Raw genomic sequence first — 27,997 nt, forward strand, 5'->3', positions numbered from 1 at the left:
ATGAAGCAGTTGTGTGAGGGGCTGAAGCATCCAAACTGCAGAATTCTGCAACTGTTGTAAGTAACAAAATTCCTTCAGGGCAGAATTGCACCATACAGGAACCAGAACTGGTATTTTTTTCCAAGTAAGAGAAATGCCAAAGAGGGGTACAGTATTTGCAGGAGAGAAGGGCAATCAGATGGGGTGTCCGAATGCTTCCACGACTGCCCGTTGCTTCCTGCAAAGCCTGCTGCATTTATGTTTAAAGATGTTTATTCAAACTCTAAAGGGCAAAGGGAGCTTTGGTGTTGGGCAGGGAAAAGATTCGCTCTCCGGGTCAGAGCAGCAGAAGTGGATTGGATGTACTGATCTGAGGGACAAACAACAGAGACAAGTGTGTAAAAAACTCCCAAATAAAACTCAGCCATAAGGAGCTATTATTTGAAGTGGAGGAATGGTAAGAACATAAGAACAGCACCACTGGATCAGGCCATAGGCCCATTTAGTCCAGCTTCCTGTATCTCACAACGGCCCACCAAACACCCCAGGGAGCACACCAGATAACAAGAGACCTCATCCTGGTGCCCTCCCTTGCATCTGGCATTCTGACATAGCCCATTTCTAAAATCAGCAGGCTGCACATGCACATCATGACTTCTAACCCGTAATGGATTTTTCCTCCAGAAACTTGTCCAATCCCCTTTTAACGGCATCCAGGCCAGACGCCATCACCACATCCTGCGGTGAGTTCCACAGACCAACCACACGCTGAATAAAGAAATATTTTCTTTTGTCTGTTCTAACTCTCCCAATACTCAATTTTAGTGGATGTCCCCTGGTTCTGGTGTTGTGTGAGAGGGAAAAGAGCATCTCTCCATCCACTCTATTCATCCCCTGCATAATTTTGTATGTCTCAATCATGTCCCCACTCAGGCGCCTCTTTTCTAGACTGAAGAGCCCCAAACACTGTAGCCTTTCCTCATAAGGAAGGTGTCCCTGTTATATAGTGGGTCCATGTGAATAAAGGAAGGCATAGAGATAACAGCTCAATATGTTTATTCCATCTTCAGAACAGGACCTGGCAATGAATCTGAATGAATCTGACACAAGGCAAACACCCCTCACCCGATTGGCCAGCAATACGTCTGAGCCAATCAGTTATGCAGGATTTTGATCCTGCATAACTTGCATACGTAACACCCCTCCCCACCAAAGTACAGTTCAAGGTTAACATAGTCCTCAGAGTGTCGAGGCTGTACCAGCATTTGCAAGGTGCGGCGAGGCTTTGGTATCGGGACCTCTGGTTCCTTAGTCCGCTCTGGGGTTGGCACAGCTATGGCAGAGGGACTCCCCATAGGCGCACTGACATCAGGTGGCTCAGATAAGTCCAGGGAGGTCTCTGGTTCCCGCGGCAACACATCAGGAGTCATTCATTCAGGGCACAATCCTAACTTGCACTAGAAGCAGGCAGGCCAGCGGGCTTGTGATGCATCTAGTGCAAGTTTGGAGTCCACAAAAGGCATAGCCTGAGGCAAGGGGAAATCTTTCCCCTTACTCCGTGTCACATTGCAGAGGCCCCAATGGGTCTACTCAAATCTGCGGCACCATACAAAGTGGCGCAGAATGGAGCAGCCAGGGGCTGCTCCACACCATTCAGAAATGGGCTAAGATCTGGCATAACTGTTTGGCTGATGCAACTCACTCTGGGGCCCGCGGCGGCGCGTGGAGTGCATCGGCCTTTCTCCCAGAAGAGTGGCACAAAAGTGCTTTATGGCATTTTTGTGATACTCCTGGGCCTGTGCAAGGGACTTGTGTTGTCCCATCTGCATTCAGATAGATACCAATGTAGGATTCTGAGAGCAGGAGTGCTGCTGAAGACATTCTTCCGTTAGTTTCTTCTTTAAAAACACAGTTTAAATCAAAATTAATAGAGAGCAAGGTTCAATCCAAGAATGACAATAATGAAGCAGAGAGTGTGGGAAAATGACATGGAAGTTAAAGCAATATCTCAGCCTCATGCTGCAGCTATAAACGTGTGTTTCTGTTGTTTCTTTCAGACTTTACCAGTGTCATCTCACATCGACCTGTTGTGAAGCTCTGTCCTCTGTATTCCACATCAACCAGACTCTAATAGAACTGGATCTTCAAGGCAATAATATTGGAGATTCAGGCATGAGTCTGCTCTGTGAAGGACTGAAACAGCCAAATTGCAAACTCCAGAAACTACAGTGAGTGCTTCCTTTATCCTGTAACTGTTGGGGTGGGGCCAATTCAAATGTTTCTGATCCCATGCAGAGGCTGTTGGAAGTGCTTCTGAGAAGTTGCAGTTCAGTGCTGGACTTGTAATGTTTGCAAACCACACAGCATGTGCTTTTCATGGATACCTTGAACGGCAACAAATGAGACCAATTCCAATGGTCAATAGTTTTCAAACACTTCTGAGAAAGTGTCATCCTTCATCCCTTCTTAAAAATCCTGAAAGCTTGGATAGCGTGCTTTAGTCTCCTTCCCCTACTGTAACTGATAGCCCAAACCTATAGGGCTTTAATTTTAACAGAGTGAGTGTTTCACCAGCACTAGCTGCTGCAAAAGTGCTATAAAGCACTTTCTGGCAGCATACTCAGTAGTTTGCTGCTGGGACACTGGTTGGAAGGCCAGCATCTTCCCATCTGCGTTGCCAGCTCTCCCACTGTCCACTGGAGCAGGTAAGTCAGCAGGAGAGTCAAGAGGGTTAGGAGAAATGGGGGTGGGGAGTGGGGTATAACAAAGGGTGTGAAAGCTGCGGGAGGGGCTGGATCCAATGGCAATGGTGTGCGCCAGATCCTATTCCCCTTTCTTTCAGCCTCCCCCCCCCTTTCTCTCCTTGGACTTGTGCTAGTGAAACTGCTCTGTTGCCTCCCTTGTTTCACTATATAGATTGTAAGCCCCTTGGGGCAGGGACCTATCTTTTCACTCTGCATAAACTGCTGTGTATATGGATGACATGGTGCAAATTATCATGACAATGAGTTGCTGACCTGCAGTCTGTTTACAGCAGCCTCTGTGATATGCTTATAATGTTGAATCAGCCCATTGTTTCGAAGTAGACGGAATCTTCCTAGGATCATAAAGAAATAATTAAAAAATGAGAGGCAAAAATCGTTAATTTATTAACCTAATTAACAGCCCAATCCTAAAGGCAGCACCACCGCTGGGTGCAGCGGTGCAAAAGCAGCTACCGCTGCATCCTGAGGCTCCATGGCAGCCACTGGAGGTCTTCGGGAAGGGGACTTTTGTGTGTGTGTGTGTGTGTGTCCCAGGAAAGCCCCAGGCTCCACAATGGGGCTTCTCAAGTCTTCACTGGCTGACACTGGCCAGCTGGCCTTCTGCATGGTGCTGAGACTCAGCACCAACTGGCGCTGGCCCAGTACTGGTGGCTCCTCCTTTCCAGGCACTGCAGATGTGCCTTACGGCATGTTTGTGGCACCCAATGCCAGCGTTGGAGCTCAGTGCTGGCACTGCAACAGCTTAGGACTGGACCCCAAAATAAGTTTAAATGATTTTTTTAGGTTCTCCTGGAGGGGGGGTTGGGGCGCAGTGGCAGAGCCTGTTTTGCATAGATAGGGTCTTGAGTTCCATTTCTGGCAAGGGAAAACTCTAGACTCTTGACCCTACTGAATCACTGGCAATGCAAGCAAACACTCCTGACCTTAGTGGACCAAGGGTCTAATTAGGTAGATGGGTTGTATGTTCCTTTCTGTGGAGCTAATTTCTTTAATGAAAGAGCAGGGATGGGAAGACCCAGCAGTGACACCTTCCCAGAATCCCATGTTTCTCTGGTGATGGCCGTAATGCTTTCTCCTTCTCTCTTCCTCTCTGGTGCAGTTTGGATCGGTGTGGCCTCACAGCAGCTTGTTGTCAAGACCTTTCTTCTGTTCTCTGCAGCAACCAGGCACTGACTGAGCTGCATTTGAGCACTAATAAACTGGAGGATTCAGGAGTAAGAGTCCTCTGTCAGGGGCTGAAACACGCATGTTGCAGACTGAAGAGCCTTCTGTAAGTATGTGAGCTTGACCTGGTTTCTAAGTCTCGGCTTATTGTCTCCAAGAGGGGGAAAAGGTGAGATGTAAACAAACAATCCTGTTATTTTCTTTACATACAAGAACACTTTTCTGTTTGCATTAGACTACATTGGTGTGATCTGACGGCAGTTGCTTGTGGGGACCTTGCCTCTGTTCTTAGCACTAACCAGAATTTGACCAAACTGTGCTTATCACGGAACACTCTGGGAGACTCTGGAGTCAGCCGACTGTGTGAAGGGCTCAGACATCCTGACTGCAGGCTGCAGCACCTCCTGTGAGTACCTGTGTGCAGGACAGCAACAATGGAGGAGGCCTAAGGAAAGGACCCCTCCTGATTTATCCTTTCCTTTTTGCTCAATCATAGGAGCCTCTTCCAGCTCTTCAGAAAACAGACTCCTTTTCATTGGAAGGATTTTTTTTTTAAAAGAAAGGCAGGTTATAACCTCTTCTAAAGCACCCCCAGTTTTCCCTGCATACGTTCACCATCCCCTGATGCACAGTGATATTTTTCTATAATGCTATTTCAACATGACCCTGAAAGCAATAAAGTTTTGGTTTTTTTTAAAGTAACTCACAATAATTCATTCTAAGTCTACCACAGGATGCAGTAAGGGCTGTGTCAGCACCACTGTACCCCACAGATTGGCTGACAATTGGTTCGGGCCATAAGCCCTGCATGTGTGACTGCTGTGCTTATGTGTCAAGGCCCCTGCAAACATGAGAGTCCCCCTGCTGTTTTTCAACCTTTGACTGGTTTAATTGTCTCTCTTTCAAGGTGCCAGTGCAAACAGAATTGGGGCACAATTCTATGCACGCTGTCCTAGGCCAGTGGTTCTCATACTCACTGGGAGTATGAGTACACTGGGTAGTATCAGCTGCTCTGGTTTTGCTTTTGTGAAGAGCAGAAGTGGAGAAGGAGGTGATGCAGAGGCAGAGGATATGTGCCGTGGGGGCTTGCAGAAGTCCAGGTCACCATCAAAATTTTGCTGTCTTCCTCCCTATGGCTAATTTAGGGCCACCAGTGTGCCTGTTTGCAAAGTGCAAGACTGCAGGCATTTGCCCAAGGAGCTTGCACACTGAAATGCAACTCAGGAGAGATCACCAAGCGAGGCAGAGGCAGGGCAAAGGAGATGTTGCAGAGGAGGAGGAGGGAGGCAGCCCCCAACCAGGGAGATCCACCACCTGCCTGCCTGACTGCTGCGCTGGTGGGGATGGGGCATGCAACCTGGCCGAAGATCACTGCTCCCATGCGTGGTCCCTTCTGGGAATGTCAGAGGTCTGTGCCTTGTTCCAGCTGGGACAGAGCATCCAAGGCTGCCGGGGGCTGGTTGTCCTGATGGGGGCTCCTGTGTTGCCACCACCCTTCCTTTCCTCCAGGTGACTGGACTTCAACCAGGACCCATGAAACAGCAGCACCCCAATCACCTAAAAGCCAGCCCTGAACACAACCAACCTTCCTAATTCTTGCTTGTGTGACACATTGCCACTTTGGGCGCCTCTCTACAAATTGTGCCCACAGCAAGCACCATTTATTGCGGCATGGCAGATCTGCTTCTGGCTGCCTTGATTGCTTGCAGTAGTGGCGCTGAAGCAAAAGGTGGACTGCCTCTGCCCTGCCCCAATCCTCACTTGCTCTCAATGAGTGGGAAGGGGATCAGTGAGCTGCTTTTTTGATCAGGGTGGATGACCAGAGGGAGGATGGCAGGCAGGGGCAGGGAGGTATCCCTCATCAGTTTGTTGCTCTCTATTCACTGCTTGAAGCTTATAATTCAGTCAACCTCATAGCTGAGCTATGTCCTGCACAGTCTCTATATCTGATGCCTTTCTCTTGCACTCTTGAAGATTGACATGCTGTGGTTTCACTGCGGCCTCCTGTGCAGATCTTGCCTCTGTTTTCAGCAACAATTCATCATTGCAAGTTTTAGAATTCTGGGAAAATGATCTTGGAGACTTGGGCGTGAGTTTGTTGTGTGAGGGCCTGAAGCATCCAAACTGCAACCTGCAGGACCTGGGGTAAGAAACTTTTTGCTTGTGACTGTAGGGAATACTTTCATCACAAAAGCCCTATAGAGCCCTAAGGTATCCTTCGTAGGCCCAAGAACACAGTGAGAGAACATTGGCAAGCCCCACTGTGTACCAACATACTGTACCTGGAAACTCTCCCCCAGTCACACATTCTTTTATCTATAACAGGGGTGTCCAAACTTTTTGGCAGGAGGGCCACATCATCTCTCTGACACTGTGTCAGGGGCCGGGAATAAAAAAGAATTAATTTACATTTCAATTTTCAATAAATTTACATAAATGAATATATTAGAGATGGAACTTATATGAATGAATGAAGGTCTTGCAATAGCTCAATGTCTATTAAAGGCCTTACACAAAGCAAGACCAGCCTTTTCTTTGCTGCTGCATCACAGACGTGAAACAGCGAGCAGTGGAGGGAGCCTTCATCCCACAGCTCACGTGAGAGGTCAGTCACCCTTACAATAAGAGCAGTTGCTTCGGGCCAGAGTGGGCTCCAGTAAGTCTCCGGAGGGCCAGAGGCTCATTGGAAACTGGGAGCTCCCCATGGGCCGGATTGGGAGTCCTCAAGGACCGAAAGTGGCCCCCAGGCCAGGGTTTGGGCACCCCTGATCTATAACATCTGATCAGATATCATGAAGTAGACAAGGGGGGACATGATTGAGACATACAAAATTATGCATGGGAAGGATAAAGTGGATAGAGAGATGCTCTTTACACTCTCACATAGCACCAGAACCAGGGGACATCCAATAAAATTGAGTGTTGGGAGGGTTAGGACAGACAAAAGAAAATATTTCTTTACTCAGCGTGTGGCCATTCTGTAGAACTTCTTGCTGCAGGATGCGGTGATGGCATCTGGCCTGGATGCCTTTAAAAGGGAATTGGACAAGTTTCTGGAGGAAGAATCCATTACGGGTTACAAGCCATGATGTGTATGTGCAACCTCCTGGTTTTAGAAATGGGCTATGTCAGAATGCCAGATGCAAGGGAGGGCACCAGGATGAGGTCTCTTGTTATCTGGTGTGCTCCCTGGGGCATTTAGTGGGCTGCTGTGAGATACGGGAAGCTGGACTAGATGGGCCTATGGCCTGATCCAGTGGGGCTGTTCTTATGTTCTTAGACAAAGAAGAAATATCTGATCAGACATCATGAAGAACATTGCATGACCACCATGAGAAAGTGAATCTCTTCAGTAACAATTCCATTTTCCCACAACCCAACCCAGAACCAGGGTTTACAGCTGCGGTTTTCAAACTCTCAGGGAGTTTGAAACCTGAAGTAAGTCTTTGCAGAGGCGGGGGGGGGGAGGCAGCAGGGGCTGGGGGAAGGCAGCGATGTGACTCCCAGGATCACGTCACTCAGGGGGCTGCAGGGACTAGGGTGCATTCACCAGTCCCTGCAGCTGCTTCCTGGGGGTGCGGGGAGCCCTGCGTGAGTGCCTGCAGGGGTCCCCAGGTCAGGGAAAGTGAAAGCAGAGTGATGGCACCCTACTCCGCTAAACCGGAAGTGGGGCGTGATCGCTCCACTTTCACTTTCCCTGACCTGGGGAGCACTGCAGAAGGTTGTGCAGGGCTCCCCACACCCCCAGAAGGCTGCAGGAGGCTGTGGTAAGTACAGCCAAGACCCTGCAGCCCCCTGAGCGACGCAATCCTGGGGGTCGCCCCGCTGCCTCCTCCCTGCCCCCGCCCTTTAAGGGGAAAGAGGCCAGGGCCCTCAGGCTGGGATGTTGCGACACCCCAGTCTGAAAACCGCTGGTTTACAGTGACTCCACTGGGATATAGTGCAAACTTCACCTGCTGTTTCTTAGTCAGGATTCTTGGAAGTCAGGACACCTAAACTGATAATAATTTGGACAGTAGCAGACCTCCCCAGCTCTGGAGCAAAGGTCTGTGAGCAAAGGTCTATGATGGCACCCCCTGTGGGATGCCCTTCAGGGAGAAAGGTGGAATACAAATCTAACAAAGAAATAAAAATAATAAATAAATGCCCGTGCCCCCCCATGCACAAATCCGTCACCACCCACTTACCTGGAGCACATGGAGCCTCGCACAACTTCACAATGCACAGGGAATGCCTAGTGAAGGCTCTTCACTAGTGAAGCCTAGGCTCTTAAACTGTGCTTTCGGCAAACTGGAAGCACAGTTTCCGATCATGTCGGGAGCCTCAGTGAGGCTTCCACACAGTCCTAGAGGCGCACAAGGCTCTGTGCCCAGGGCATTTGTCCCTTTTATTTAATGGCAGGTTTGCCATTGCATTTGGACATACCCATACCAGTTTTAGAGTCCTGTTCAAGGAAATACAGGCAAAACAATTTCCATTGTTAATACAAACTCATTTGCATCTTGGTTTGCTTCTCACAGATTTAAGCGATGCAATATAACCAGTGCTTGCTGTGATGCTCTTGCCTCTGTGCTCATGAAAAAGCCATCCTTGAAATTGTTGCGCTTTAGCGAAGAGAAACTAGGGGATGCAGGTGTGAGCTTGCTGTGTGAGGGACTCCGACATCCAAACTGCAAGCTTCAGAAACTGATGTAAGTAGCCAATGAATTCCTCTGTTCTAAAATGGTAGCTTGCTCTGCTTTTCTTTTATGGTATCACAGAAAGACCAAGAAAAAGATGAAATGGAATTACAGAAAGAACCTACAAATCAAAGAATTCAACAAAAGATTAAGAAGATACAACATGAAATCAAAATAATGCAAACCCAGGAAATGGAGAAGAAATTGAAAATGGCAATTCAATGAAATTGAATTCTTGATCACCAAGATCAAGTGACTGTACGAAGTTATCCTTTAGATACAAGTGTTCAGAGCAAAAAGCCCTAACAGTTTGGTGGTTACTCCGATATGAAGTGGCCCAGGCTAGATATAATATGTGAAGTTCAAATTAGAGGACAGGTCCTCTCGTGGATTGAGAACTGGTTGGAGGCCAGGAAGCAGAGAGTGGGTGTCAATGGGCAATTTTCACAATGGAGAGAGGTGAAAAGCGGTGTGCCCCAAGGATCTGTCCTGGGACCGGTGCTTTTCAACCTCTTCATAAATGACCTGGAGACAGGGTTGAGCAGTGAAGTGGCTAAGTTTGCAGACGACACCAAACTTTTCCGAGTGGTAAAGACCAGAAGTGATTGTGAGGAGCTCCAGAAGGATCTCTCCAGACTGGCAGAATGGGCAGCAAAATGGCAGATGCGCTTCAATGTCAGTAAGTGTAAAGTCATGCACATTGGGGCAAAAAATCAAAACTTTAGATATAGGCTGATGGGTTCTGAGCTGTCTGTGACAGATCAGGAGAGAGATCTTGGGGTGGTGGTGGACAGGTCGATGAAAGTGTCGACCCAATGTGTGGTGGCAGTGAAGAAGGCCAATTCTATGCTTGGGATCATTAGGAAGGGTATTGAGAACAAAACGGTTAGTATTATAATGCCGTTGTACAAATCGATGGTAAGGCCACACCTGGAGTATTGTGTCCAGTTCTGGTCGCCGCATCTCAAAAAAGACATAGTGGAAATGGAAAAGGTGCAAAAGAGAGCGACTAAGATGATTACGGGGCTGGGGCACCTTCCTTATGAGGAAAGGCTATGGCGTTTGGGCCTCTTCAGCCTAGAAAAGAGACGCTTGAGGGGGGACATGATTGAGACATACAAAATTATGCAGGGGATGGACAGAGTGGATAGGGAGATGCTCTTTACACTCTCACATAATACCAGAACCAGGGGACATCCACTAAAATTGAGTGTTGGGCGGGTTAGGACAGACAAAAGAAAATATTTCTTTACTCAGCGCGTGGTAGGTCTGTGGAACTCCTTGCCACAGGATGTGGTGCTGGCGTCTAGCCTAGACGCCTTTAAAAGGGGATTGGACGAGTTTCTGGAGGAAAAATCCATTATGGGGTACAAGCCATGATGTGTATGCGCAACCTCCTGATTTTAGGAATGGGTTAAGTCAGAATGCCAGATGTAGGGGAGAGCACCAGGATGAGGTCTCTTGTTATCTGGTGTGCTCCCTGGGGCATTTGGTGGGCCGCTGTGAGATACAGGAAGCTGGACTAGATGGGCCTATGGCCTGATCCAGTGGGGCTGTTCTTATGTTCTTATAATCTTAGTGACCAGTTCAATCTCTGCCATTTCAGTGTCTCTCTGGGTGGAAGACTTCGTCTCCACTGATGTAAATCATAAAGGGGGGCTAAGAGACATCTGTTTTGCAGCCATCTATGCATTCAATTAAATGCCATTTAGGGAAGAGCATGGAAGAATTTGGGACTAAGAAATAGTACTAAGAGGCACCTTGAATGTGTGGTTCTCTTATGTTTAGCAGTGAGAGAACAACTATCCCTATTCACCTCAGCATGGTTTATTTTCCAGTGGCAGTTTGGTGTCTCTTTTAGGTGAGCAGAAGAGAGTGGGAGGTAGAGTATCTTTCTCTCCTGTCAGCCACAGTTTTGCTTTTGCTTTGTCCCCACCGCCTCTGTGCCCTCCAAAATACAAGCACACACTGACCCAGGCAGAGTTCCACAGACTAATTACATGCTGGGTAAAGGAAAATGTAAATGTAAAAATGATTGTTCGAAGAGCCAATGAGATGTTATTATAACACAGCATGGAACTAGTAAGGTATTAGTAAGGTGACAACCTGGGGGGTGGGGTGACACCACTAGTGACCAAAATTGCTAAAATCATGGTTTATAGGAATACCATCATGATATATATCAATCGATGTACAATTTCATGCGGAATGTAATGAAACAAACCATGTTGAAATATCTGTGTTCTATCAAAAGGTATAGCCAAAAAACCAGAGGGGGAAGGGTGATGGTACTTTACCATGCCCACTAACTGGGGCGTTGCCCCAACCACTGCATGGGAGGAGGTCCATCATGGGGATGAGGCAAACCCAAGTGACACCACTGATTCTTATCTCTGTGAACTTCAGAAAACTTGTTAGTTTTTTTCCCTGATTAGGTGTATGTCTGTTTCCAAATATTACACCAGTTTCTTTCACATGCTGCCAAAAATGGAAGCAGCTGAAGAAGCTGAGACAATTTCGAGTTATAACTGGTCTGTAATATATGGGAATTGTACTTGTCTAATTTTATAGATATGTATTATAGATGGTGGTTTTACATAGTTATTTTAAAGCATTTTAAGGCAAAAAGTAGCAGGTAAGTATAACAATATTTAAAACCTCATCTTTAAAAAAAATTATTCTTACAAGAGAAAACATGTTATATGAATTTTTTTAGTGTTTCCCAGAATGTCAAATTTTCCTACTGAAAAAATGTATCCAAAAAATGGAAGAAAATTTTTTAATCCCAATGTTGTTATTTTTTCCTCATTTCTACACAAAGTTAATTAATTGCAGCATTTGTGTACTGCCTTTCTCACTGACTCTCACAACACATTGTGAGCATCTTCCAGATTCAAGGCAGTTCGCATAGGCATGCTATACTAATCTTTATTTCAAATGAGTTTTTACAGTAATTGTTCTATGAGCACTGATAGAGCTCTTTACTGCCAGATGGAATCCTTCATGGCGTGGTAATTATATCTGGCATCTGGGTATACCTTCTGAGCTTCTGACAGGAGCAGCTTTGGGTTGGCCATGCTGTTAATCACTCTTTCTTTCTTGTAAGCTGACTGTCTATACTCCTCAGCATTCCTGCAAGGAATTGTTCACCCTCTCACAGTGAGGTCACAACAGCAACTCCTCCTGGCTCTGTTAGGTTTTTTGGTCTCCCATCAAAGTGTCAACCAGGACTGCTCCTGTTTGGCATTCTTCGGGCAGCCTTTAGCTCAACCACCAGGCCATGCCGCCTGCCTACTCCTGGAAACACTATATGCATGCATCTTCTGTTTTATAGGGTCATAGGTTTCCATCTCTGTTCCCATCTTTGAGCTGGGTTTTCCTTTTATCTCAAGCATTCCAACCAGAGTGACAATCTCCCCAAAAGCTGTTCAAAGGATTTGGGCACTGCTCCTTCACTAGGAAGTGATCCTCCTGCAAGGGAGGAAAGAAATGGCATTCTCTGTGACACATACCAGACTACCCGTCTGAAATTAAAGTGAACTCCTCTTAGCACTCTACCTACAAGCGGTCACTAGTATCAACCCTGACTGTGTGGGTGATGGAGGTGGTTGTGCTAGGGCTAGTGAGGATACTTAAAGACAAATTAATTGAATTATCCAAAGATGAGAACCCTAAAGAAATGTTAACTGCAACTGGCAACAATTCACTTTTTTTTAAAGATACCAGAATGATCCAATAAAGAGGTGATCTGAGGCCAATTTTGCCCATTTCTGCCTGGTCCACACATGTACACATTTGGTCCATATTATGTATATGCATCATTGGGCAGAAATGGCTTAAGGGAAGGAAAATGGATAAGGCAGCTCACTTTTTCCTTCCTCTCTGTTTCCTCCAGGTTTTGGCAATGTGATCTGACTGCTGCTTGTTGTGAAGACCTCACCGCTGTTCTCTGCAGCAACCAGTCTCTAGGAGAGCTAAAGATCCGGAACAGCAAACTGGGAGATGCAGGTGTGAAGTTACTTTGTAGGGCACTGGAACACCCAAACTGCAAACTTCAGGAATTAACGTAAGCATCCAAACTGTTTTGTTAAACACCTGAAACAGTCCTGTTTCTTGTAAGTGAATGTTAAATGTAGAACTGCCAATGATAGTGGGTGAAGTACAGATACACTCTTGAGCCTAGGTATTTAATAATACAGTCTTTCATGTGAATGGGGAGGAGATGGGGTGGGGGATGGGCAGATCAGGCCTGGGAGGGGGGTGGGTTTGGCGGTGGTGCCTGATGAATCCAAAGCCCCTTCCCAGGCCTGATCTGTCTGCACGGGTCAATGCAGGTTTGCACCATTGAACATAGCACATAGCACGTGTAGGATTGCATTGTCACATAATGAGGTTGGTCTGGAAACCCAGTTCTATGAGGAATGGTTAAAAGAGCTTGGTATATTTAATGTTGGCTTATGGGCACACAGTGTAGTAACAGAATAATTACATACAAATAAGAACATTTTTTGTGAAGGTAAGAGGTGAAAGCAATCATAGAATAGCTCTGGAAAGGGGGACAATAAATACAAGAACTTCACCCATTTGTTTCTTACAGGCTCTCCAACTGTGAACTTTCAGAAACTTCATGCGCGGTCCTCTCTTCCATTCTTAGCACCAACAAGACTTTAACACACCTGAAACTGGACTACAATGAACTGGGAGATTCTGGACTGAGGCTCCTCTGTATGGGGCTTAAGCATCCAAACTGCAGGGTACAGAGACTGAGGTAAATTTGGCTGTGCTCCAGACGTTCATTTGCAGCAAATGTAGTGCCCTTGAACATTTAGCCCTGCTGTCAAGATTGACAGTCAGCAGCATGCTTGTGTGCAGTGGCATCAGAACCCAGGGCAGGTGACATCACTACTGGCCAAAATTGTGAAAATCTTGGTATCCATCAAGGGCCTATGGCCTGATCCATTGAGGCTGTTCTTATGTTCTTATCATGTTATATACATCATTTGATGTGTAATTTAATGCAGAATGCAATGAAACAAACTGTGTTGGATTATCTATATTCTATCAAAATCGTATGACTGAATAACCAGAAAAAGAAAACCCAACTGCCTTATGTAATAAAAAGTGAATTTGTTTAACTCAAAACTGACCAATGAGACTGATTGTTCTGAAAGCCAATGAGGTCTTATTATGACAAGGCAGCAAACCAATAAGGTGTTAGTATGAGTCAACTCTCATTTCCATGTATCAGAGCTAATATTAATTCATTTGTGTTAGTGTCCTCAAGTTGGCCACTGGGTTTTTGTTGGTTACTGATTTGTTGGGTGACCTAAACTGTTATATATTTAAATAACTGAATAAAGTTAATGGGGGTGACACCAACCCTAGTGGTGCCATTGCATTTAGCTTGTACTTATGATATTGTAATTTATTCTGTATGGTCTGGTACAGGAGAAGGTCCACCATGTGGGCGATGCAGTGAGGTCTCGTACTTAGTGACACAAACCCTAGTGACACCTCTGCTTGTGCACCTCCTTCCTTTGTAATGTTACCTATGGTGTGGTATCATGTATTCAGTTTTAATCAGAGTTTGAAACAGACTTGCATGTTCTGGTTAGCGATGGTGCATCCCTAGTTCTACACCATGGTTATTGCTGATATGGGGAGAGGATTTGCATTGAAGTAAGTGGGGGAATGTTTAAGCCTATTCTTTTAACTATTCTAATTGGGTCCATAACAATGAAAGGAAGTTCATATAGTGGAAGGTGCAATTTTCAGCTGTTTTTTCCTTTCCCATTTGTCCTTATGAGCTTACTCCTACCCATGCCAGCTCTGTTGCTGGTGTAGTATTTTTCTAGTATCAGTGGCATGTCTGTCATCTGAAGGGGGATGAAGGGGGACGCCGTAGCCTTTCCTCATAAGGAAGGTGCCCCAGCCCAGTAATCCTTTTGGTTGCTCTCTTTTGCACCTTTTCCATCTCCACTATATCCTTTTTGAGATGTGGCAACCAGAACTGAACGCAATCCTCCAGGTGTGGCCTTACCATCAATTTGTACAATGGCATTATAATATTAGCCATTTTGTTCTCAATACCTTTTCTAATGATCACATGCAAAGAATTGACCTTTTTCACCGCTGCCACTCATTGGGTCAACATTTTCATTGAGCTGTCCACAAGCACCCCAAGATCTCTCTCCTGTCACAGACAGCTCAGAACCCATTAGCCTATATGTAAAGTTTTAATTCTTTGCCCCAATGTGCATGACTTTATATTTACTTACATTGAAACGCATCTGCCATTTTGCTGCTCATTCTCCCAGTTTGGAGAGATCCTTCTGGAGCTCTTCGCAATCTCTTCTGGTCTTCACCAACTTCACAACTTCAGAAAAGTTTGGTGTCATCTGTAAACTTGACCACCTTGCTGCTTAGCCCTGTCTCCAGATCATTTATGAATGGGTTGAAAAGCACCGGTCCTCGGACAGATCCTTGGGGCAGCCTTGCTGGTGCAGCCATGCCAAAAACAAGTGCACTGTATCCAGTGGAGTGATGGTGGATCAGGAGGCTTCAGAGGGAAAAGGAGATTTAAACCCCTTACTCTGCAAACCTCCCTCTCTGCCGTGGGTTTCCTCAGACCTGTACCCCTGCTGTACAGCATACTTATGTAATGAAAATATGTGGAGGATAACTTCAAAACATGGCTATTGACTTCCATATCCAATAAGAGCTTATCATTTTTCCAGGATCCCAATCTGTGTAGCAACTTTTTACTTCCCAACTCATCACTTCCCTGTTGCCTGACTACTGTACAGAATATTGCCCTAGGGCTCCATTTCTGATAGTGGTTACTGCCACAGTAGCATTGACCCACAGTGCTGTGGTAATACACTGTCCCAACTAGTGCACTGTTCTAGAACAATCTCAGAAACTGTGTGGATACAGCAGTCGGAGTCCTGGCTTGCTTATACAACATTTACAGTACTGCGCAGTCTGATAGTTACATGCAGGCTCTGTGTTGTGGAGTTACAGCTCCATCCTCCTTATCTGCCTTGACGCCAATGCAGCCACACCAATGTGCCGTGCGCTGCATCCTTTGGGTGAGTTTTGAGCCATAAAGCCCTTCTCAGGTAAAAGAACACTTGTTCCCTTTCCCCATGGTAACACTTTGCTACTTTCCTGGGTGTAACTCACTCCTGTGCCTGCTATTTTGCTGATGCAATTGGACCCGGGTTGGGGGATTGAGGCTGGGAGGGGGAGTAGGATATCTATGGTGTTGCCGCCACTGATACCACCCCCTTCTTAGCCACAGTACAACCCTCTCCCTGCCCTCGTCTCCACCCCATTTCTCTCTCTCCCCACCAAGCTCCTCCCAACCTCACCCACCACTCCCCCCTGTGATGACTTACCAGCGCTAGGGCTCCTTTGGTGGCCACATTTGCATGGGCATGACCACTCACATCTCGTGGCAGTGGCCAGGATGTGCTCTGTGTCTCACTGTTGTTTGCAATGGCCTTGAAGCAGTGGTTCTCACACATTTTAGCACAGGGACCCACTTTTTAGAATGACAACCTGAAGTGATGTCATTAACCTGGAGGTGATATTATGGTTGGAAGTGACATCATCAAGCAGGACAATTTTTAACACTCTCCATAGGACAAAATCAAATTATTAAGTAAATCAAAAGTTTACAATAAGTATAAGTTAAAAAATTATTTAAAATAAAGAAGAGCCCTCCTAATCATCCCAAACAGTTGCTGATCTGTTGAAAAAAATTCCCCAAATGTCCCAAAGGCTGCAATCCTCTCCACACTTACCTGACAGTAAGTCCCATTGACTTTCATTGTTAAAAGCACATATCAGCCTGTTAAAAGTACAGATCTGTAACGTTTCCCCAAATGTAATCACATCATGTGGTAACATCAAGTTTAATACATTCAAAATAAAATACACATTAAAATGAATGGGCACCCACCTGAAATTGGCTCGAAACCCACCTAATGGGTTCTGACCCACAGGTTGAGAAACACTACCTTAAAGTGTGCTATGTCATCCTAATGTGAATTCCGGTAGGATTAGGCCATTAATGTCTTGAGTCTGTAATAGGATCCTGTTGGCTTATAGATATTGATAATGACTGATAGGAAAACATAGAGAAAATAGAAGAAAATTAAATGTTTCTCTTCTTATTTGAAATATTTCTTGAAGTCTCACCAAGTGCAATCTCACATCTGCTTGTTGTGAAGATCTTGCCTCACTCCTCAGCACCAGTCAGACACTGCTGTCCCTATACCTGGATATTCTTGAAATGGGAGTGTCGGAAGCAAGGCTCTTGCGCAATGGGCTGGAGGATCCAAATTGCAGGTTGCAGAGTCTTCTGTAAGAGCTTTGATCCTTTTCCTCCTGTTAGGGAATAGTCAGAGGTGGCTACAGGAAGTAGTATTTAATGGTTAGTGATCAGCACACACCTTCCTGCTCAGTGTTTCCTGAATTTACTGGTCAGCAGCTTAATGGGGGGTGGAGATGACCAGTAAATCTATCTGCTGCTACCATCCAAAACTAAGTTGACCAAGTGGGGCAGAAGCACTCTGTTTCTGTGGTACTCTATTTCACAAACAGGCAATGATTGTAATCATGTTAGGCAGTGGTGTACTTGGGGGGGGGCAAGGAGTTTAAATTCCCCAGGCACAAAGAAGTTAGGTGCTTGGGGGGGGCAGCACCATGACCTGCTCCCCCCAACACTGGTTTGTCGGCGTCATTGGGAACCGCGCCGATAGTGGTGGGAACTGCTCTGACAGTCTGGCAGCCACTGTTGGCGTGCTTCCATGCTGATCATAGGGCCACCCTCTTCCCCTCCCCTTTCTTTAAAGGGGAGAAGAGGAGGATGGCCTTCAGAACAGCTGGGGAGCTGACCAGAAGCAGCCTGCGTCTCCTCTGTTTTTGGAGGAGGCGCGCAGTGCTTCAAGCTCTGAATGAGCTGTTTGTGCCAGTGCTAGAGGCATGGAAAGCTCCATGCAGTGATGATGATTTCACCGCAATTACTTCCAGGTCGGGGGTGGCCCCTGGCTGTAAGACTGCCAGGACCGCAACTGATGTTAGGTACAGGGTGCTTAATTGCAGTCCCTTGCTTAATATGCAGAGATAGAGAACTAACTCTGCTGTCTTCGATTTCCTCCACAGGTTCCGTTTTGGAATTGTGAATGAAAAAGCATGGCAAGAATTGGGTGCAGTGAAGAAAACCAAACCAGACCTCGATATTGACCTATGGTAGAATGAACTGGAGTGACCAGTTGAATGAACCTGCTTTTAACCCTAAGCATTTGCAATGAGTTACATCTGAGCAGGATGGCTGCAGTGGAACATGAGATAGACCAGTATTATCCCAGGGCATTCTGAATGAATGGCTTTTGCAGCAGTGCATTTCCAGGGGCTTTCTGATTCTTCTTCCTAACCAAAGAAGTCCATGACCAATCACTAGAGAGGCGAAGACATGTTTGAAGATGGTAGATTCAAATCTTCTGAATGCATAGTAAGCCGCCACCCCCCCACCAGCAGCTTCATTTCTTTTGTTATGGTGATGAATCCCTGTGTTTCCCAGGTTCTTCTATTTCTTTTCTACATATTTTCATTATATTTCCCCATGTCTGGGACATTTTAACTTATCAGCAGCAGTCAGTGCCATTCAGCTGCTTTGACCCACAGGCAGCGATTGCCTCTTCCGTATTGGAAAACTCCATAAGCCATGGGATTCCCACCAGAGTCAGGATTCTGACCAGAGACAGGAACAAGCCTTCTGATTGGCTCACATTCCTGACATTCTCCTCCAGGAGGGAGGGACAGAGACTGGTGACATCATTATATTCCAAGGTAAAAACTCTCAGGCAAATAGAAGAGAGTGGACTTCATTTCAGCTGCTGCAACACTCACACCATGCGTCATTAAGACAAGAACTCACTCACAGGCTGTAGGTGAGAAGAGCCAAAGATACTGGCAGGTGATTAAGACAAGGATAATAGTACAGGTTTTTTCATTTTCATTTGTCAGCTTTTGTCAGTTTACAAATGATTTGAAGAGGCCAAGCAGATTCATAGCAGGAACTCCATCTGCTGGCCATCAGCAGTAATTTTATCCCATAGCGCTTATCAATTAAACCTTTTCATCCCACTTTCTTTCAACTTGCCTTGTTCCTTTGCTATTTTGTTTAATCTTTTCAATAAAACTGGTTATATTTTAACCCTTGGTCTGCCTGGTTCCTGATACAGAAAGTACAGTGGATTGTCATGTCTCCCTGCTCTGCAGACATGCTACAGTGAGAGTGATTTTGATAGGAACTCCTGAGGTTCAGCATTCTCCTGGGAGAGGTTTCTTGCCCAGATGGTTCCCCTCTGTCTGGCTGGATTGCTTGGGCTGGTGGCAGCAGATACATTCTACCAAGAATTTTCCCCATTCAGCTGCATGTCTATACTGGGGAGAGAGAGGAGCAAGAAGGGAGTGATCATGCTAACCATTAGGACTACTGTCCTCGATCAGCCCACACACACTGAGTAACCTGTCCCTCTACCGTGACAATTATTTACAAACAAGGTATCTCTGGATGAAGAAGTAAAGGGAAGATTGGGCATTAAGACCAAAAGCAACTTTTGAAATGTAATGGCAGGAAAGAAAAAGAAATGCTGTCAAAAATAAGATCTCCAGGCAACCTGCAGAAAGTGTATCCAAAATACTGGGCTGAGAAATGGAGCAGGAATTTAAATTTAAGTAAATAAACTAATGAAGTTTCGATATTTTTTATTTAAAAGTAAAAAGACCCATTCAAGGATTAAATTGGTTTTTAAGCCAGCCTGCAAATTTCAACAGTGTAGGGAGCCATTAGGATTTTGTGTGCTTTGTTTTTAAACAGCTACTGGTTCTCTCTTCTGGTTACTGCATCCAAATTGGTCAGACAGTCTTGTGTATCCATCCAGCCAAGTATGTCAACCTACTTTTGTACTTCTATCTATCCCTTCCCCATGTTGTTTAATTCCTTTTTCTTCAGGGTTTTAAATTAGCAGATTATGTGACAGGGTTAGGTTTATGATATGAAAAGGACTTCCTTGTAAAAATCTATAACTGGGTATGCTTCAAGTATTAGGTTTCTAGCTGAATTCCTCCTAACATGAGTTCATCAGGGTATGGACTGTACTGCTTTCCTGCATTTCATAAGTATCTGCACACTGCAGGCATTACTAGAAGTAATTAATAATTGCTTCTAGTGAACACATTCTTCAAATATATACATGGCATACACTGCAGTGAGGTAGGGACTATTTACAAAGTTCTGTTAATGTTTCATTTAAAAAAGCCAACTGCATATGAATTACATAGTTCTTTATCATGCCTGATAAACATGGCACCTGCTGCTCACCTTAGTTGTGATGCACGAGCAGTGACATACTTAGGGCCCAATCTGATCAACTTTCCAGTACTGATGCAGCTGTGCCAATGGGGTATGCATTGCATCCTATGGTGGGGGGGGGGCAGTCATAGAGGCCTCCTCAAGGTAAGGGAATATTTGTTCACTTGCCTCTGGACTGCATTGGAAAGTTGGATAGGATTGGGCTCTTATTGCCTGGTGGTAAATCTGGCCATTGTCCATTTTAAGATTATAATCTTAAATGGATATGTGGATATGTACAGGTTGAGCCTAATTATTCGCATGGGTTCCATTCCAAGCACTCACTCAAAAAACGCACTATAGCATATCAATTTGAAAAACAAAGTTTCTTTGCTCCAGTGATTTAAAAACAGCCTTGCTGACCTTTGTGATGTATGATAAGAGTCATTAAGAAGACAATCCATCAATCAGTTGTCCTCCAAGCAGTTAGAAAGGTGTTTCACTCAGCCCCTCCCTTCCCCAATGCAAAGTGATCACCTTTCTTTCACATGCTCAGGAGGAAGGGAGGGGTCGCCTGGAGAGAGAAGGATTGATGGATTGTCAGCCAGCTGCCCCCCTTTCATTAAGGAGGCTATTGTTAAAGGACTGTTCAGTTTTTTAAACTGATATTAAAGGGATGCATTTTCCCCCTTCTTCAGGGATCAGCACATTCCTTCTCATTTGCAGTGATCATTCGTCACTGTCAAATCTGTGTATAAAAAATCCGTGTATAAATAGGCTGGACCTGCACTGTTCAGGTTAACTGTTCCACACAGTTAGGGGGAAATAATTAGGAAATAATTAGGAAACATTGGCCCCCTACTGCCTTAGAGTGAACTAATTTCTTGAGCAGAGCGAGCCAGTGTCCTGCTCAGACTGAATACCTTGAATTTTCTCAGAAAATTATGAGAAATTTCTAAGAAAAACTGAAGCCTGCCTAAGTCAACTACAGGAAAAACACAGATCATGATTCCTTCTTTAATGACAGGACCACCAAGAAAGGGGCCTTCTGAAATGTGCATTGCAGGCTGTAGTTCCAATCTGGTGTGCAGAGAGAGAACTAACTCTTTGCTTTCTCTGATGTACCCCACAGTATTTGTGTGAGACCTGTGACCAAAGAACTTAATCAAGGATTAGATGCTCACAAACACCATTGGTACACTGACCTGGAGCGAGTGCATTGGTTTCTCCAGACTTTTGAAAAAAATATTTTTAACCCTAAGCATTTGCAAGGAGCTACTCTTGACTAGAACAGCTGCTGCAAAAAATGTGATAGGCCACTGTAATGAAGTCATGCTACAAGCAACCCAGATCAATAACCTTTGCTGTGGTGCGTTTTCAAGAGCTTTCTGATTTTCATTAACTTGACAATCTCTATCAGACACTTTAGATGCTAAATTTTGTGCAAGATTCAGAATAGTTAAGTTAGAAATTGACATTTCAAGTCTTTTCAAAACTGAGTTTCCAAATCTGTGATTTGGTTCTTGTGGTAATTATATGCACAGGCAGTGAGCTTAGTTTTAGTATGTGGCAAACGACAACAGTCGCGTCTGCCCAAGTGCAAACTCTTGGCCTTGGTAATATGCTGAGTGTCTGAAGCCCAGTGCAGTAAACAACAGGAGATCTTTATCTCAAGAATGTGTTGTGGTTAGCTAAAGTCAGTCGGAGCCAGCTAGGAGCAGCTAGTGTAACTTTTCGTATTGCACGGTATTGCCTCATGTGTTTTGAGACTCAGTAAAAAGGGCTTGTTGGGAGCTAAGCAGGAGCTTCTTCTTCAGTTCCAGCTCTCCCCCTGCATCTACATTCAAACCTGTCTGTCGTTTCTTTCTTTGCTCCGGCTCCTGCGCCACACCAAGCAGCCTTGACTCTCAGGTCTCAGGCTGCTTCCCAAAGGTCATTGCAACAGTTCTGGTGAAACTTGGATTTGTGACATGATGCTACATTTGAACCAAACTGCCAAGCCATGAAATGGTCTCCCGTGAAATCAGTACAATTTACCGAAAGAAGAAATAGAGGTATTCCAGAAGCCAAATTCTACTTTCTGACTCTTACAAACAGTAAGAGAAATTACTAACAATTGTTGCTAGAAAAGAGCAGCCTTAGGGCCCAATCCTATCCAATTGTCCAGTGCCGTTGCTGCTGTGCCTATGGGGTATGCACTGCTTCCTGTGTTGGGGAGGCAGTCACAAAGGCCTCCTCAAGGTATGGGAATATCTCTTCCCTTACATCAGGGCTGCATTGTGGCTGCACCAGAGCTGGAAAATTGGATAGGATTGGGCCCTTAGTTGCATATGGCTCTAGCTACAGCAATTTGCCAAAGATAAACAGTAGGACAAAACTCCTACTGATGGCCCAAGCCATCAGCATTTGAACCCTGACCTTGAGACTGACATCTCATGTGTGACCTCCACCCTTGCACTGCGGATCTTCCCAACTGTGGGGCAGAAGTGAAAGAAAACACAGAATTCTCATTTCCAGGCTCCAACACGGTCCCATCTATTAACTCTCCATTGACACTTCTTGGATGTACAACAACATCCTGCTCAGGCCTGACATAGCTTCTTTGAGCTGGCCTGTTTGGCAACTCTGCCTTTTATTTTCTTATCTTGTATACCTATATCACAGCTTTCTATTTTGCACAATGGCTTGAGGAAACTTTCAATTTACAAAGTCTAAAGGCACAATGAAAAAAGTAAAACAAGGAATTGTATGAAGAATGCCCTCCCCCCAGTGGTGTCACTAGGGTTTACGTCATTCTGTGTGGGAGGTTATTGTGTCACCCCCCCCCATGATGGACCTCCTCCTATGCAGTGGGTGGGGCAACACCCTGGGCAGTGAGCATGGTGATGCTCCATTGCCCCACCCCACTAGTTTTTTTGGCTATAACTTTTGATAAAATAGAGGTATTTCAACGCAGTTTGTTTCATTGCATTCTGCATGAAATTACTTATCAAATGATATATAATATGCTGGTATTATTTAAAAAAGACAAAGATTTTAAAAATTTTGTTCATTAGTGTTGTCATCCCCCCATGCACATTATCCAGTGTGGCCTGCACCTCCTTCACCCCCTAGCAATGCCACTGCCTCCCCCCCCCCCATTTTTGCCATTTCTTTTAGGATATTATGAGCTCCCTTCCCCCCTCATTTTGGCATGTTGTCGCATCCTCAAAAGACTGCCTTACATCCAGATGCAAGAGCCATTTCCCTGAGATGGTTAGCTGAGATTTCCTGAGAAGTAGCTACCTGGCTCCCCCTGGTGGACATTACTAGTCATGCTATCTTTTTGTGGCTGCCCAGGCGTTTTCACCAGCCTGCTTGCTGTTATGTCTCTTCATCCTTTCCACATTTAATTTCTTTTGGCTTTGAATAAACTGGTCATATTTTGACTCCTGTCTTCTTAGTCTGTGTTCACTGGTGAGTGGATTGTCCTATCCAATTGCTTGTACTGCTGTGAGTGGGTTTTCCTTGAGACCTGCTTTGTTTTGTGCTTTTCTGGGTAGGGAGCTCAATAGGATAATCCAGCCACACCACATCCTGAGTGGTGGTCTCTCTGCCCCATTGCAGAGGCAGGCCTGAGCAGAAAAGCACCTCATTAGTGCATGACTTAGGGGCAGAATTACCTCTCCATTTTCTGCACCTGGTGAATTTACCCTTCCCATTCTGGGCTTGGGGATGCTGCACCCTTGATACCCACCCCCAGACGAGTCTGAGATTAGCTGGTCACCTTTGGGGCTGGGTAAGAATGTTTTGTCTTTACCTGATTGACTGTTGAAAGGTTGTTTTGCCTACCCCAGGCTATCTTTGATGTCCTGGTTTAGCCAGTTAGTCACTTTTGTCAGGTATAGTGTGCAACTGGGATTAGGAGTAAGGATCTGGTGTGCATTGTAAGGTCTACAAGAGTCAGAGGGGAAGCCAGCACTGATCTCTAAATGCTGTCTGGTTCAGAGATGCTGGATGTCAACCACTGTTCCCTTTAAACTGCACAGGTGCATAACACAACGCTCTGGAATACCAAGCTACACACAGATCAGAGTCCAGTTCTCCTGGAAGTCAGGAGATTGTGTGATGTTATCACTATGCTTGCAGAAATGTTACCAAGCTACCCTACAGTAGCAGAGATCCCTTTGAGAGAATACTGCTGGCAACCCTTAAGGTCTGAATTGCAAAGTCCATTTGAAACACTTTCTGCCTTCAAATGAGCTGAGTAAATAAACTGCCTTGACCCCTTTCCAGCAATTGGTGAGGAAGCCCAGGAGTTAGTGTGAGCCAATCTCAGGTTGGAGCAAGGGGGTTCATGCCCAAAGTGAAATTTTGGGGATTAGCACCAAAGTGAACAGTTGTGTCTGCCTCCCTTATTTTGTTCAACGGGCTTCCTCACAGGAAGTGTGCATAATAGTGCAGCCTGTGTTAAGAGAATAAAATGAACACAGTCCCACTGACCATGAAGCATGCAAAGGCACACACATGGAGGAAACAAAGTGAGGCTGGAAACCGTGATGCCTCTATCCCTCCACTGCTCCTGTGGGGCCAGAAGACAATGGCAGAAAACCAGACTGAAGCAGCTTTGGCATCCAGGTGCAGAGCAGCCAGGCGTCACCCCAAGGACTGGCAGAGAAAACATTGGCAGTAGCATGATCCAGAACACCCCCAGTGTTGCCTGAGGTCTGCCAACTCTACACGTTCACAAACCCAATGCAGCCAGTTGGTCACCACCCACCTTGCACAGTTTCTCCTATTGCAGAAGTGCAGGGTTTAAGGGGACCACACAAAAGAAGGAGCATCTTCATTTACATGGTTTCTGTCATCAAACTGGAAATCCTGCCCTTCCACGTGTGAAGAAATTACATCTGGACCAGATACAGAGGCAGGTGGCCCAATTTCTGCTCTCATTTACTGGATGGAAAGGAGATAAGAGCAAACCGTGTCTGCGGCAGGCTGGAGGGAGGCTCTCTCCATCTGCCCCCTCTCATCCTCTCGCAACCTGCCCCTGATACAACCTGCATCACCTTGCCTAATGGCTGGGCCATCCCCAGGGAAGCAGCATGTTTGGCACCCACTACATGCTGTGAGGCAGTGAGGGACCTTGCATGCCACCTACCAGTGCATTGCCACAGATTTCATTTTACTGTTATTATTAAGAATATTTATATGCTGCTTCTCAGCAAAAAAGTTCAAAAGTGATTTACAGACACAACCAAACCATTAAATGGCTCCCTGGCCTGTCCAAAAGGGCTCACAATCTAAGAGGCAGAAGGACAGCAGTGGCGTAGCTGAGGGGGTCACCAGTACCATGTGGAACCGGGCGCAGCACTCTGTGGCTCCCTGTGGGGGATGCCAATGGAATGCTCCCCCTCGCAGTCACTATTGGCGTCGCTTGCCCAGAGCGTTGCTCAACCCTCAGCGGCATATGATTGTAAGTAATTGTGGTGCTGTCATCCTGTCACTGCAATTACTTCTGGGGCAGCCAGGTGGGGGGCAGCATCTGGGGTGTGGTGGGGGCTGGGAAAGCCCCAGCTATGCCACTTCAGTACAGCCACTAGAGAAGTCACTGTGCTGGACTGGGGTGAAGAGGGACAGGTAAGTAAGTGTAAAGTCATGCACATAGGGGCAAAAAATCAAAACTTCACATATAGGCTAATGGATGAAAGTGTCAACCCAATGTGCAGCGGCACTGAAGAAGGCCAACTCTATGCTTGGGATCATTAGGAAAGGTATTGAGAACAAATAGTTAATAGTTTAGCTGATAGTTTAATGCCGTTGTACAAATAAATGGTAAGGCCACACATGCATTATTGTGTCCAGTTCTGGTCACCACATCTCAAAAAGGGCATAGTGGAAATGGAAAAGGTGCAAAAGAGAGCGACTAAGATGATTAGTGGGCTGTGGCACCATCCTTACGAGGAAAGGCTACAGCGTCTGGGGCTCTTCAGCCTAGAAAAGAGGTGCCTGAGGGGGGACATGATTGAGACATACAAAATTATGCATGGGAAGGATAAAGTGGATAGGGAGATGCTCTTTACACTCTCACATAACACCAGAACCAGGGGACATCCACTAAAATTGAGTGTTGGGAGAGTTAGGACAGACAAAAGAAAATATTTCTTTACTCAGCATGTGGTTGGTCTGTGGAACTCCTTGCCACAGGATGTGGTGATGGCATCTGGCCTGGATGGCTTTAAAAGGGAATTGAACAAGTTTCTGGAGGAAAAATCCACTACGGGTTACAAGCCATGATGTGTATGTGCTGATTTTAGAAATGGGCTATGTCAGAATGCCAGATGTAAGGCACCGGGATGCAGGTCTCTTGTTATCTGGTATGCTTCCTGGGGCATTTGGTGGGCTGCTGTGAGATACAGGAAGCTGGACTAGATGGGCCTATGGCCTGATCCAGCAGGGCTGTTCTTATGTTCTTATAAGAGGAGCACCACTTGGAAAAGGTCCCCTATCCCCAGTTAGTGGGTAGTTTTAGGATTCCTGTTGTCACTTATGTGAAAAAGAACCATTCCTGGAAAGGCTCCTTCAAAGCCCTGGAAGCGCCATATCTCGCCCATACCGGCTTCGACCACCAGATGCCGCTGTTTCGCTCGCCAATTACCGGACCCGGGAAGAACGCAACGCAGCCCAGCCCAGCCTCCCAGTCCCTCCTCAGTGCTTTCCCGGTGAAACTTCCTCATTGCCCGGAGTGCCGCTGTGGTCATCGTGCGCAGGCGGAGCCGCAGCCCCCCAGCGGGCAGGAGAGGGGCTGGTCTCCCTCTGTTCCCGCTGCGGACGGGCTGCCCTCAGTCCTGCCCCGAGATCGGGGGGAGGAGGAGCTGCTTTAGCCAGGAGAGAGGCGACTGGAGTCTGGGAAGGAGCTGTGGGGTTCACTGCAGGAGGCTGAAGGATCTCTCCAGACTGGCAGAATGGGCAGCAAAATGGCAGATGCGCTTCAATTTCAGTAAGTGTAAAGTCATGCACAATGGGGCAAAAAATCAAAACTTTAGATATAGGCTGATGGGTTCTGAGCTGTCTGTGACAGATCAGGAGAGAGATCTTGGGGTGGTGGTGGACAGGTCGATGAAAGTGTCGACCCAATGTGCGGCGGCAGTGAAGAAGGCCAATTCTATGCTTGGGATCATTAGGAAGGGTATTGAGAACAAAATGGCTAGTATTATAATGCCGTTGTACAAATCGATGGTAAGGCCACACCTGGAGTATTGTGTCCAGTTCTGGTCGCCGCATCTCAAAAAAAGACATAGTGGAAATGGAAAAGGTGCAAAAGAGAGCGACTAAGATGATTACAGGGCTGGGGCACCTTCCTTATGAGGAAAGGCTACGGCGTTTGGGCCTCTTCAGCCTAGAAAAGAGACGCTTGAGGGGGGACATGATTGAGACATACAAAATTATGCAGGGGATGGACAGAGTGGATAGGGAGATGCTCTTTACACTCTCACATAATACCAGAACCAGGGGACATCCACTAAAATTGAGTGTTGGGCGGGTTAGGACAGACAAAAGAAAATATTTCTTTACTCAGCGCGTGGTAGGTCTGTGGAACTCCTTGCCACAGGATGTGGTGCTGGCGTCTAGCCTAGACGCCTTTAAAAGGGGATTGGACGAGTTTCTGGAGGAAAAATCCATTATGGGGTACAAGCCATGATGAGTATGCGCAACCTCCTGATTTTAGGAATGGGTTAAGTCAGAATGCCAGATGTAGGGGAGGGCACCAGGATGAGGTCTCTTGTTATCTGGTGTGCTCCCTGGGGCATTTGGTGGGCCGCTGTGAGATACAGGAAGCTGGACTAGATGGACCTATGGCCTGATCCAGTGGGGCTGTTCTTATGTTCTTATGTTCTTAAGTTTCTCCTTCCAGCCTTAGAGCCCAAGCCTATGTCTGTCTACTCAAAAGTAAGTCCCATTATTGTCAATGGAGCTTACTCCCAGGAAAGTGTGGATAGGATTGCAGCCTCAGATGCCTTCGGGTTTGGTGGCCTTTCAGCCTGGAAATGACACCAGCAGCACCA

At 46.0% G+C, this 27,997-nt stretch overlaps 1 protein-coding gene across 1 annotated transcript; it reads left to right on the forward strand.

The window, feature by feature from the left end:
• LOC136644119 (ribonuclease inhibitor-like) lies at nucleotides 1-26,815 on the forward strand. The gene is made up of 8 exons (XM_066619669.1): nucleotides 1-56; nucleotides 2,037-2,207; nucleotides 3,844-4,014; nucleotides 4,144-4,314; nucleotides 5,940-6,053; nucleotides 8,429-8,599; nucleotides 12,483-12,595; nucleotides 26,508-26,815. The coding sequence occupies exons 1-8, from the start codon at nucleotides 1-3 to the stop codon at nucleotides 26,813-26,815; spliced, it is 1,275 nt and encodes a 424-aa protein (XP_066475766.1).
• The last annotated feature ends 1,182 nt before the right edge of the window (nucleotides 26,816-27,997 follow it).

The sequence above is a fragment of the Tiliqua scincoides genome, chromosome 1 (genome assembly GCF_035046505.1).
Source record: "Tiliqua scincoides isolate rTilSci1 chromosome 1, rTilSci1.hap2, whole genome shotgun sequence".
NCBI lineage: Eukaryota > Metazoa > Chordata > Lepidosauria > Squamata > Scincidae > Tiliqua > Tiliqua scincoides.